General features: G+C 37.2%; 1 protein-coding gene across 7 annotated transcripts in view; it reads right to left on the bottom strand.

Moving 5' to 3' along the window:
• Positions 1-2,157: 2,157 nt before the first annotated feature.
• IFT80 (intraflagellar transport 80) overlaps positions 2,158-12,819 on the bottom strand; it is a 55,627-nt gene continuing 44,965 nt past the window's right edge. For 3 of the 7 annotated variants that reach the window (XM_080623641.1, XM_080623644.1, XM_080623643.1), the window contains 5 exons: positions 12,127-12,298; positions 10,094-10,183; positions 9,825-9,997; positions 8,458-8,581; positions 3,351-4,544 (listed from right to left, as the gene is read on the bottom strand). In XM_080623641.1, the coding sequence (XP_080479767.1) occupies positions 4,431-4,544; positions 8,458-8,581; positions 9,825-9,997; positions 10,094-10,183; positions 12,127-12,298 (673 nt within the window). In that variant the 3' untranslated portion in view covers positions 3,351-4,430. Of the gene's footprint in view, positions 2,495-2,582; positions 2,682-3,350; positions 4,545-6,372; positions 6,661-8,457; positions 8,582-9,824; positions 9,998-10,093; positions 10,184-12,126; positions 12,299-12,819 lie in introns of those variants that run through there. The other 4 variants (XR_013957447.1, XM_080623642.1, XM_080623645.1 and 1 more) reach the window with 4 other exon arrangements.

Here is a 12,819-nt window from a genome sequence, read left to right as displayed (position 1 = left end):
CCCCAACACAAGAAGGATGTGGATCTGCTGAAGTGTGTCCAGAGGAGGGCATGAAGATGACCCAAGCGCTGGAGCACCTCTCCTATAGAGACAGGCTTGAGAGAGCTGGGGTTACTCAGTCTGGACAAGAGAAGGCTCCAGGGATACCTTAAAGAAGCCTCCCAGTGCCTAAAGGGGCTGACAAGAAACCTGGAGAGGGACTTTTTGTGTGGGCATGTAGGACTAGGACAAGGGAGAATGGCTTTAAACTGACAGAGGGGAGATTTACATTAGATATCAGGAAGAAATTCTTTCCAGTGAGGGTGATGAGGCACTGGCACAGGTTGCCCAGAGCAGCTGTGGCTGCCCCTTCCCTGGCAGTGTTCAAGGCCAGGTTTGACACGGCTTTGAGCAACCTGGTCTAGTGGAAGGTGTCATTGCCAGTGGCAGGGGTGTTGGTGCTAGATGATCTTTAAGATCCCTTCCAACCCAAACCATTCTATTATGATGATGATGAGTACGGTATCTTTACAGGTGCTGGGCTCAGCTGAAGAGGTGGCTTGGTCCTGTTGCCAGCTTGCACAGGTGTACAGGATGACTATGGGATGACTTCATCTGTCGATAAGGGAATAACACCACTGGCATCTTCATCAAGTGCCATGACATTTATTAATATTTATTGGTTTGGGGTTTGGAAACCTTTAGAGTTATGATTCGTCAGCCTTTTCACTCTCTGACTGCATTATGTGCATTAACTTCTTAGAATGCAAAAACAAACTTTGCAACATCGCTAAACGCATTACTCCCATCTGCAGACAGAAGCGAGGCAGTGGAAACCCACAGGAAAGCCGCAATCAGAGCCTGGCACCTGTAACTCCCAGACCTCTTTACCTCTCGTCTACCTCAAAAATGCTTCTATGATACAACTTCTGTCCTCTTGTACAAATGGGATATACCCAGAGTTATCCTACACACAGAATCTTTTAGAGATGAACAATTACGTTCCTGCAGTAGAAAATGGTTCTACATATACTGCAAAATTAAGTTTTCATGTCAGGTAATTCAAAACTTCATAGTTTTCCAAAGGATAAAACCCCACAGGCAAATAAAGACCTCAAAGTCTTATTGCCTTCAATACCAAAACACAAAAAATATTTTTCTTTCTTCCTCTGAACTATCAAAAAATATGCAAACCATAAAAAAAATTAAGCTAGAGATAAAAATGAAGAATGTTTCTTTAACCAATTGCATTACCTGGAATAGTTGCAAACCACAGTTAAACCATGGTGTAAAGCAAGATTAAAGCAGCAATTTCAAATTGTTATTTTTTTTTCATTTTTTCCCCACAAATCCAAGAGGATGTTTCTAAAACAGTCTTTCCACTGTTTTTCATTGCAGTCACCACTACAACCATCAGTAACTTCTCTTAGAAGTGTATGGTGGCTGCTAGACTTCATAAATACAGAACTGGCCACAGGGAACAAAAACAACCTCTGTACCTAACCCAGCAGATGAGGGACAATGCATAAAAACTGGGAAGTAAAAATGGGTGTCCTCCAATGCAGGGAAGGGTATGGCTTACCTTAACGGCTTATTTAGGTTTGTCCCCCATTATATGTCTAGAATTGATGGGTGGTGGAGGAATCTGTGTATTTTTACGTAATTTCCCAGCCCATATGCAAGGAGAGCTAAACGCAATGTTTACAGAGTTTAAGACAGAAATGCTACCTAATGCACACAACTTTTTTTTTTTTCAGTATATTGCTTTCCTAACTAATTTATGGCTTTTAAACACTCAACTTTTACCTCACTTAAAGATACATTTTTCACATTTCCAGTTAAATCTCCCTTCTTAAAACCAGGTCAAACTGTGGTCAAGGTCAAACGAAGCACATGAACAACACCACTCATCCTGCTGTGGTAAATTTGAATATATTTGAATAAACGATCCATCACAACAGCATCTAAACCAGTTACATTTCAATCATATTAAACCATTCTTAAATTGGTTTATGATGCTTTGAATTAAACAGTCAATAATTAAATAGTGCACTATGTTTAAAATAGATATACTTAAATCATTGAAGAATCAGTATTCTTGCACTGGACAATAATGCAACCAGCAATTGAGCAGCCATTTTATTTACAGCTCTGAAAGGTTTTAAATCAGGGTTTGGAAAAAGAGGCAATATGATATAAACATAAGAAATAGGGTGAAAATAGTTTTGTCTTACTTTGTGCTTGCTAATACGCCAATCTTACCTGAATACATCAAAAATGGCCCACTGAAGCATGTACACAGGCTTTTTGCAGCTTGTTATAAATGTATCCTTCAGGTATTTTTACTTAAATAGATGACATTGAACAAACTACTGAAAATGCCTGAAAACAGGTACAGACAAACACAACGCAGAACTTTAAAACCTCCAGAGAAACCAGCACAAAATTACCTTGGACTGGACAGATGGTGCTTTTCTTGGAATGGCAAGTGCAGTATGTGAAAATGCTGCAACAACTGCAAGTAAGCCACATATGAATGTTATCTTCTGAGAATATTCTAAAATTTAGATTTCATAATGAAGGTTGGAATTGCACCAAGTTACCTGCTTATTAGAACCTGATGAAAGGAAGAATAACCAGTGCTTGTTTTGCTTTGTTTTCTATTTAACACACAGATGCTCAGCACAGCATGTAGTTCAGGACTGGACATGCGTGGAAATAAAATAGATCTGATCAGTGATAAATACTGTAAGGTCTTTATTATGTTTTGGCCTAGGAACTAAACAATCTTTCCCACCACCTACGAATACAGCACTTCTCATCACCACTGAGATACAGAGAACCCGATGTATCACTTTCTGTAAATGACACTGACATCAGCCCGAAGAGCAGTCAGTGTAGCAAGTGTGGCATCCATTCCTCTGTTTTATCTCAGTCTATGCAACGGTTAGTTGTTGCACCAGGCATTTTTAAGAAGCTGAGTGAATTTGCTGCCTCTGCTATACTTCCAACTGGTCCAAGAGTAAAAGAGCAAGACTGAGCTGAAACCCTGACTTTATACCACCACTAGACCAGTCTTCAAAAACTGCTTATGTTGCATTATGTTGCATCTGAGCCACGCTTTATAAATTTAACATTAGACACTTGCCATTAGTGATATTTTGAACTCAATTCTGGAACTAGTAAATGCTTTCTGCAAGTCAATGGAAGGTGAAGGTGTTCACTTTGCCACGTGTCAGTACACCAGAATACTGTAGAGCTTCAGATGACCTACATCAAAAATGTTGTTTTATTTAGCAGTCAAATAAATCAATGCAAATCACATAATGCATCATGTATTAGATATATTTTTTTAAAAAACCCTTTTTTTATTAAGAATTTTGTGAACTATGAAAAAAGTGTCATATAACAATTCACAAACCAGAAAAAAATTGACAGATATACAGATATTTAACATTTGGATGGCAACATTTGAAAAGATACAATGTGAATTATGAAAAACCTGCTCACATATTTGTAATTCAAAGGGCTTCTGCAAAGAACATCTAACATATGCAGCCAATTTCATACGTAAATCAAAAATATATCTTCATGAAATAACATAAATGTAAAAACAGTTTTTTCAAATCAAATGCTTTGGGCAGAAAAAAATAAATAGAAAGCTCTTCTTTATTTGAAATTAGTATGATATATGAACCTTAAGGAAGCTCCAAATAGCATTGCCAATTATATGTGTTGGACACTACAAAACCAACCAACAATGTCGTTTGTTACTTCAGACAACGTTCAAAGTACATTCTATAGTATTTTAAACAACTTAATCTCAGAAAATACCATTTATTGATAGCTTGCTAGTGACAAACCTTAGTTGCTGAAGTAATAAAAAAATCTTCTATTAAAGAACTTGCTTGTACATACATACTAGCAGAAATATGTAGTACCCCAACTGTGAGTAAAATATTCTTTTGTACTTTATAGGTGCAAGCTGTTTTAATTTTCAACACTTACAGCTTGCTGAATTTGTTTTGGGGCAATTTAAAAAAGTCTTTCCAGAGGTCCCTGAGGTTGCAGAAATAACCAAACTACTCAACTAGGTGCTTAGAAAGGAAAATAGGTATTTAAATTAGAGGCAACCAAGGTTAAATAATTTTAGTGACAATTAAATTTAAAAGTCACTAACAGAAAGACAGTCAATTTCCCTTTTTTCTCATACAGGTATTGTGGACTACAGCGTAGCTACTCACTAGAGCTAGGGCATTAGAACATAAACCCAGCTCAAAATGAGACTGTAGTAAGTAAATAATTCTGCCTGCCTTCCAACAGTTAACAAGAACTACATTGGTTCTCACTCCTGTTCCCCAGAAAATGTTTGCTGTGGCTTTTTAATGTTTGGAAAAATATGCCAGTACAATATATTTGAGAAGCACTTATGAAGGTGACCAAAAGGACAGTTATTGCTGTACAGTTACACTAGCTCTCACTGCAGAACTGGCTGCTGCTTGTTCTCTTTCTTTAGCAATTTCCATCTCTATTTTGGCTTTGATTTTATTCCAATCAACTTCCAGCTGTAAGAACAGAAAAGCGAGTATGCAGAGGTCAACTAACATATATAGAGAGGTCAAACAGATGCATTAACAGGACAATTGTAAGTTATAATGACAAAGTGACCATACCAATCATATAGTTCTTCACGTATAAGTGACAACTTATATTAATGGATATTAATGTATGAATGCACAGCTGAGTTCTAACAAACTGAGCTTTCCACCTTAAAATAAAACAAGCTTGACATACTTTAACGAATACTAATACATCCCGTTGTGTCTGGCAAAAAAAACTCCATTAAAATGCAAAAATAACTTCAATCAACTTGCATCTAATTTAAATATAATGACATCTGTGTCCTATTACTGAGGATGTAGCCCTTTATCAATAACACATGCAGCAGTGTCTTTTGACTGCACCTAAAGTCCACCAAGTAAACTGATAGCATATGGTCTACCTTGACTTCAGCAAAGCATTTGACAGTCTCCCACAGCATCTTCATAGCTAAACTGAGGAAGTGTGGTCTGGATGATCAGGTAGTGAGGTGGACTGCAAACTGGCTGAAGCACAGAAGCCAGAGAGTTGTAGTCTATGGAGCGGAGTCTAGTTGGAGGCCTGTATCTAGTGGAGTGCCTCAAGGGTCAGTATTGGGACCAGTATTATTTAATATATTCATCAATGATTTAGATGAGGGAATTGAGTGTACTGTCAGCAAGTTTGCTGATGACACTAAGCTGGGAGGAGTGGCTGACACGCCAGAAGGCTGTGCTGCCATCCAGCGGGACCTGGACAGGCTGGAGAGTTGGGCAGGGAGTAACTTGATGAAATATAACAAGGGAAAGTGTAGAGTCCTGCATCTGGGCAGGAACAACCCCCGGTTCCAGTATAGGTTGGGGAACGACCTGTTAGAGAGCAGTGTAGGGGAGAGGGACCTGGGGGTCCTAGTGGACGGCAGGATGACCATGAGCCAACACTGTGCCCTTGTGGCCAAGAAGGCCAATGGCATCCTGGGGTGTATTAGAAGGGGGGTGGTCAGTAGGTCGAGAGAGGTCCTCCTTCCCCTCTACTCTGCCCTGGTGAGACCGCATCTGGAATATTGTGTCCAGTTCTGGGCCCCTCAGTTCAAGAAGGACAGGGACCTGCTGGAGAGAGTCCAGCGCAGGGCAACTAAGATGATTAAGGGAGTGGAGCATCTCCCTTATGAGGAAAAGCTGAGGGAGCTGGGTCTCTATAGTTTGGAGAAGAGGAGACTGCAGGGGGACCTTATTAGTGTATATAAATATATAAAGGGGGAGTGTCACGAGGATGAAGCCAGGCTCTTCTCAGTGGCAAACAATGATAGGACAAGGGGTAATGGGTACAAACTGGAACACAAGAGGTTCCACTTAAACTTGAGAAGAAACTTCTTCTCAGTGAGGGTGACGGAACACTGGAACAGGCTGCCCAGGGGGGTTGTGGAGTCTCCTTCTCTGGAGACATTCAAAACCCGCCTGGACACATTCCTGTGTAACCTTATCTAGGTATTCCTGCTCTGGCAGGGGGATTGGACTAGATGATCTTTTGAGGTCCCTTCCAATCTCTAACATACTGTGATACTGTGATTACACTAGTTATCTGATATAACAGAAATCAGATTTCTCCTTTAAATTTGTCTTCTATATCAATAAATGTTTTAGCTGTATCTTGGCATTTTGCCAGCTGCAGCAAATTGTCATCTTCTGGCTGTATTATATTTCAGTGAAACGTCAGACAATCAATATAGTACCATATCTCTGGTACAGTGGGGTACAACAGTAGTCTTTCCTTCCAAAAATGCTTGACAAGAATGATCATGGTGCACTTGATGACTATAAAAATATATCCAAAAACCGGGCAACAATGTAGTTGCAAAGTTCTGTTTCATTGCTGGAGACTTAAGACTTTCAAAGATGGGATGGGAAAAGAATCTCAACTGCTGCACAGGGAATTTTCAGAGTAGTTGTTACACTGTTAACTAAATCATGAAATAAAACGGAAGATTCTCTACGAGGAAAGATGTAACTGCAATCTCCACATTCTCATGTGAAAAGGTCAATTCAGGATGCATTTACTGAGTCCAGATGCTTTGGATCTGATGACTGAAATCTTTACGGCACTCTAAAAATTAATGTGTTTGCTTTAGTAGAAGTCACACAGATGCTGAACATACCACATATAGGGCTAATCCTGCCACCGAGCCCCGAGAGCTACTTGCCAGTGGAGCCAACAACCCCTGCCAGTGACGTCTAGCAACTGCCAAGACATGGATTCTGAGTATATAAATTACACTCATAATACTTCATATATAAAGATGTGAGATATAACAATGAAGCACATTGTTTAGATTCTGTATCTGATTGCAGGTCAGCGCTTTCAGCTATAGTACAGAAATGAGGTAAAAACTCCTTACTTAAGCCTCAAGGAGCTTTAGGTGGTGCAATGAAAATTGAGACTTCTCTTTTTCCATGAGAAGGAACAGCGGCACCAAATCTTGCTTTTCTCTTCAATGCCCTTCACATTTCCTACTACGTTTGCTATACCAGTCTGACAGGCTGCATTAAGAATTTAGTTACCACTGTAGGCAAGAGCTTTAAAATCCACTTCATTAAGCACCTCCTAGTTTCAGATCCAGACAACAAGACCTCCAAGAACATAGATCCAGGAACCTTCTGCAGTTTGAGACCAACTTTCAAGACTGTGAGATGAAACAAGCTCCACTGCTCACAATTGGTCACTGACAAGGTGTTATTGCTAAGGAAACCTTCCAGAAACTATGGCTTTCTTGATGATTCCAAGACAAGACAGTATTATCTACAAAGTCTATTTCAGAAGCATCAGGGGATTAACATTATATTTTCTCAATATTGGATTTAAACTATGTAGAAGACATACTTCCAGCATAGCAGTCGAAACTGCTGCATAGTAAGACTGCTTGCAATCTCTTCTGCTATTTTCCTGTATTTTCTGGATAAACTACTGCAGAATGGTTCATTGCAAGGCTAGATATTGTGCAGACTTTTATTCTTGTTTACAAAATGAAACATCCTTGGATGTGCTAAAATCTAATGACTTACATTAGCTTTATTGAAAGTGTAATAGGCACTGTCCAATTAAACCATCTCAGCTAACAGCTCTGATGTATTTCCTCATTCATCAGCTGGATGCAAAGATCTGAGACAGTCAAAGTACACATCTCTCTTCATTAGCTTCACCCTAAAAACACTTAGCAAGAGCAAGGGGAAGAGCAGGAAGGATGTAAGGGCTGCCCAATGGAATTGCTGTCTAAGGTGCACATGTGGATGCCTCTCATAAAGGAAATGTGCAGAAGTACTGAAGTGGAATCTAAGCTACTTCTATCTTATGAACTATTAAGACCTGTCCTCAGTCTTTAAGATCTGTGAAATGCTAGTAAATGAAAATGACCTACTGATGATGGAGATGATTTCCAGAGGTTGGATGAAATTGTATATTTAGCTATTTATCATACTTGGCAGAACAATTCATAGCTCACTCTTAATATATATATATGGATATCTTCAAAGTTTGTTATTGCTACTATCCATAAAATTATATTAAAATGCTGAACACATTTTAGAGGTACACATTCAACCTGCCTGTCTACCTCCCTGTTCACAGGAAACAACTATGCCTTCATTTATGTAATTCTCACCAGATACTAAATATATACATTCCATATTTGTGCCTTCAAATAAAATACATGCCCAACTAATGCCAGCCAAGTAGCCACACATCAAGCTATGGACTTGTAGTCAGATGTAAAATCTTAAGATTTGTGCTCACATTTGAACCAAGGAAAAAAAAAAACAGATCAGAGCAATTTCCCTCACTGTCCCAAACCAGCTACAAAGAACAGACTGACCTAAAGCTGCGAGAATAATTCTGAGGAATACTTACACCTTCCGCATACTGCAAAAATCTTTTGTTTGTTTCTTTTCTACCAAAGTCCTCCAGGAACTTTTGTCGATAAGCCAGGACTGTGTCAACATGTGTCTTGTGCTTTACTGCTAGTTCTAGGGCCCTGGAATAAAACAGAAACGGGCTTGTCAGGCTATATAAATGCTCTGGCACAACTACAATCACCATGGTTTTGCAAAACAATACGCTGAAAAGCATTTGAGCTGCAGGCAAAGATTCCTAATCTATAGTGTCAAGTAGTTTTACATTAGTATCCGTCACAGGAGGTTAATAAAAGCAGCCAGTGAAGGAGACCGTCTACTTTATGATACTATGAAAAATAGCTAGCAACTATTTCTGTTGACAACCTCATCATATCATTAGAATTTGACAATAGAAGTCTTTTTAGTTCAAGAAAATAAACCAGAATGGTTAGAGTTCAGTACTCTCAACATAAAGGGGCAAAAGTAATAATTTTTAATAACTTCATTACAGTCAGGAATCACTTCTGAACAGTGTCATAGTACACATCTATGGTGTATGCTACACAGCATTTATGAATATTCAGTAAGCGGTACAGATTAGTTATTGGATTAGTGTAATTGATCACTCTCCCATCTGCTTTGTTCTCAATGGCATAAGGAATACTTGGTGTGAGGCATCCCTGCCCATGGCAGGGGGGTTGTAACTAGATGATCTTACGGTCCTTTCCAACCCAAACCATTCTGTGATTCATTCTACGATTCTATGATTGATCTATACAGTTTTTAGATGATACATATTAGGCAACATAATAAAACCCCCATTATGTAGAAGAAAAAAACCCACAACTTTTTGTCCACAAAGATAAAAATATAATAGCAGAGAAATTAGTAGTAAATGGCCTCAGAAGATTCTGTTAGAAAATGTAGGAATTTCTTCTTTAAACAAAACCCTACTTTGCTTTCTCAGGCCTAATTCATACTTCATCCACCTACACAGTGCTGGGAGTCTGAATAGCCACATACCTATTTTTAGCAACAAAACATTTCAAAATAGCCTTAATTCTTTCAGGGTCACATACAGTTTGAGGTATCACTAAAGGCTTTTCTGTGTTAACAATAATGAAAAAGGAAAATGTTATTTAAAAATACTTCCAAGCATGCTTTGGACTTTAACCACAGAATACTCGTATCTTCTAAATATGATGGGAAGTTACTTCATTGGTTATTATCAGCATATGATTTCATTCATCTTTTTACAGCTCTGGGCAATTACAGATAAGAAATTAGTCAGCTAAATATCTGCAATAAAGCAAGCGTCTTGAATAATTTACAGATACCTCCGTAAGACTGCTTATAAACATACTGTGTTTGAAGAAATACTACCTATCCCAATTGTAAAGATTAATGTTGACTTGAATAGCTTGATAAATAAGGCCTGTCTGAAGAAGCAGGGTTTCAGCTTCTTGGCTGTTTCCACTGAAGAGCAGCATATGAGCCATCCTGGATTCTTTTGATGGCAGATCTTTGATGGAATTGATATACTGAACTTTGTCAATCTGTTAATGAGAGGTACAACAATTTAATAAGGGAAATTCATTATTAAAATTAGATTTACAACAATTTAACTGGAAAAAAAAAGTCCATTTTCTTACCTTACCAATTGATGCATAGGCGATTTCTGCTGTAGCCATCTCTTTGTTGGCAACTGCCATAGCTGCTAAACATGTCCACATAGTTTGATCCTGAAATTTTAACAGAAAAGCAACTCCTAAAACTTAAAATATTTATTATTGTGCTAAAAATAACTTCTCACAGGAAGTATACGAGTCCTGAAAATAATGTATGACAATACAACATTTCTCAGTGTGACATTTTCGGCATTTTTTAGTCTAAGCCTCTTATTAGAAACTCACTACTTAGTTATTTCTCAGAAATTTGTTACGAAAGCATTGATGTTGTGAGCAGCTGAGACTGACAGTGTGGCTAAATGAATCCTTAGCTTTTAGCATCTCAGCCAGTAACAAACTCTTGCATAGCAGCACTTTATTACCTCATCATCAATTTCGCTGTCACTACTTGTGGAACTATGCTGGAAACCAAAGCACTGGTTGTAGTTAGAAAAATTATTTTAACCTGACTAACCATGGAACCATGGATGCTGATAATAACTTATCATAAACATACTACAAATGAAAGAGAAACGAAAATAATTACTTAACTGTAGAACCTGATGAGGCTGTAAGAGCTTCAAAAGTTCTGTCTGCTATTTTCAGTGCATTTTATATTTAGAATTAAGAATTAGGAAAAATCAGTAGTAATAATAATATCACAACCTTGCTATGGTCAATAACAATTTGAAAATAAACATTTTGCAATGTGAATTGGTTTTTAGAGGCAGCATAGGATTACTATTGATTTAAATCAGAATACACAGATACATTGAGTATGCTCTAAAAACATACTTCCATGCCCTGTCTCACAATCACTTTAGTATGAAATAAAACTGATAAGACCCACTGAAGCTAATGACATACAGTAATTTAGCCCAAGGCTGTGGTTTCACTATCACTGCCTCTGCATGTGCTCCTTCTCTGGCCATGTGTTCCTACTCTTTACCATGAGTCAAGGTAAGATAAATCTTCCTGCTGGTAGCCTGTAATTTGGGAGAACTAACATTGTTCAGAGATGCTCATAGCATTTCTCATAAATGAGCATCTCTCATTTATGATGCTCATAAAATCATCATGTTTCTCTTCCCATTTCTGTATTATTTAGAAAATAAGGTAGTAAAATGCCGAAAGTTCAGTATGACAAATTTTCTAGAAATTTTTCACTAGCAAGTCTTGCTATTCCCTCTTTCCACAGATAATCTGTTGTCTTGTTACTCATTGGAAATACTTTGAACTGTATATTGCCACCTGATACAGACATTTTATTTTTAAAGATGATGCATTTAGATAACGCAAAAAAGTTAACATAATGCTGTAGCTGAAATTTGAAATCCCAGTACCCACTGCCCAATACTGGAATAAAAACCTATTTTGAGTACCACTTAAAATAAAAGTTATTGGGATCTGTATTGATTTGATAATGCAAATACAAAAATATATGACATACACATTTAAGGTTATGATAATCACATGAAAGTGCTAAACTCTTTTCTAGAAGTAAAAGGGGGAAAGGAAGCAGGGTTGTGGAGGGATTTTTGTTTGCCTGTTTAAAAGACTGCCAGACTCACCTCATCTGTTGCTGTTGCCTAGACACATACAATAGCAAGCAAAGGAAAACAAAACAAAACCAAGTGAAATAAAAATATGAAAAAATACAAGGCAACTGTGGAGATGCAGATAATTTTTAATCAGTTATATTAAAGCCTAGTCCTGAAAATATAAGTTTATTACTAACTTCTCTGTGTACCTGTGTTCAATCAGTCTGGACTCTGTTGTGAATAAAAATAAGAATTTTTATTATGTATAGCAAAAATTGCAAAATTATTTATGTTATATTATGTAAATATGAAAAATATATTATTTTTCATCGCCAAACCCCAAATAATCAGCAACGGAGCACAAGAATGGAGATAAGATGTAACATCTGATATGCAATTATCATTATTAAAGTAATACTGGAAAACATAAATATTACAGCCAAATTACATCTGAACATTCCAAAGAATTAGAATTACCTTTGCAAAGCGACACAGTCTAACAGCATCTTCCCATTTAGAACTACTAACGTATTCATGAAGAATCGCAGGATAAGGTGAAATATTAAGGTGAATAAGTGAACCATCTGCTCTTCTAATTGTTATTAGATTTCCTATAAAATGTACAATCTGGGGATTTTTGCTAAATTCACTGGGTAGAGAAAGAAAGGTAAGTTAATATTCACTTCTTTCTTACTGAAAATACTATTAAGAATTTAAAGAAATCTTTGTTTTAAAAAAACATGATTATACTTCATTTTCAGAGTATATAAGAATCTAACCACCTAGTTATTTAACATTTGAATCCAACAGGTAGTTGTAACGTTCTCTAAAAATAAAATTATAGTTAACCACATTCAATGGCTGTAAGGCAAATGCAAACGGGGTATATGTGAAAAAATTTTCAAATACATTTTTCAGTAAAAAATACTTGGGCTCTCATCACTCTTATGAGGATATAATTAATTCAGGTAGTCTTCATGAAGAATTTCACAATGCATACAGGCTAAAGTAAACATGTAAAGTAAACATGCTGAGCTGGAAATAATATTATCTGTGACCCAGTATCTCAATACTTTTAATTTCCAACAGATACTTTAAACAGATCTTTTCTGTTTTTTATACAAACTACTAAAGCAATACTTCATGAGACATGATTATTTTTGCTTTTGC

Source organism: Psittacula echo (assembly GCF_963264785.1).
Source record: "Psittacula echo genome assembly, chromosome: 7".
Classification (NCBI taxonomy): domain Eukaryota; kingdom Metazoa; phylum Chordata; class Aves; order Psittaciformes; family Psittacidae; genus Psittacula; species Psittacula echo.
This window is presented reverse-complemented; position numbering and strand designations above follow the sequence as displayed.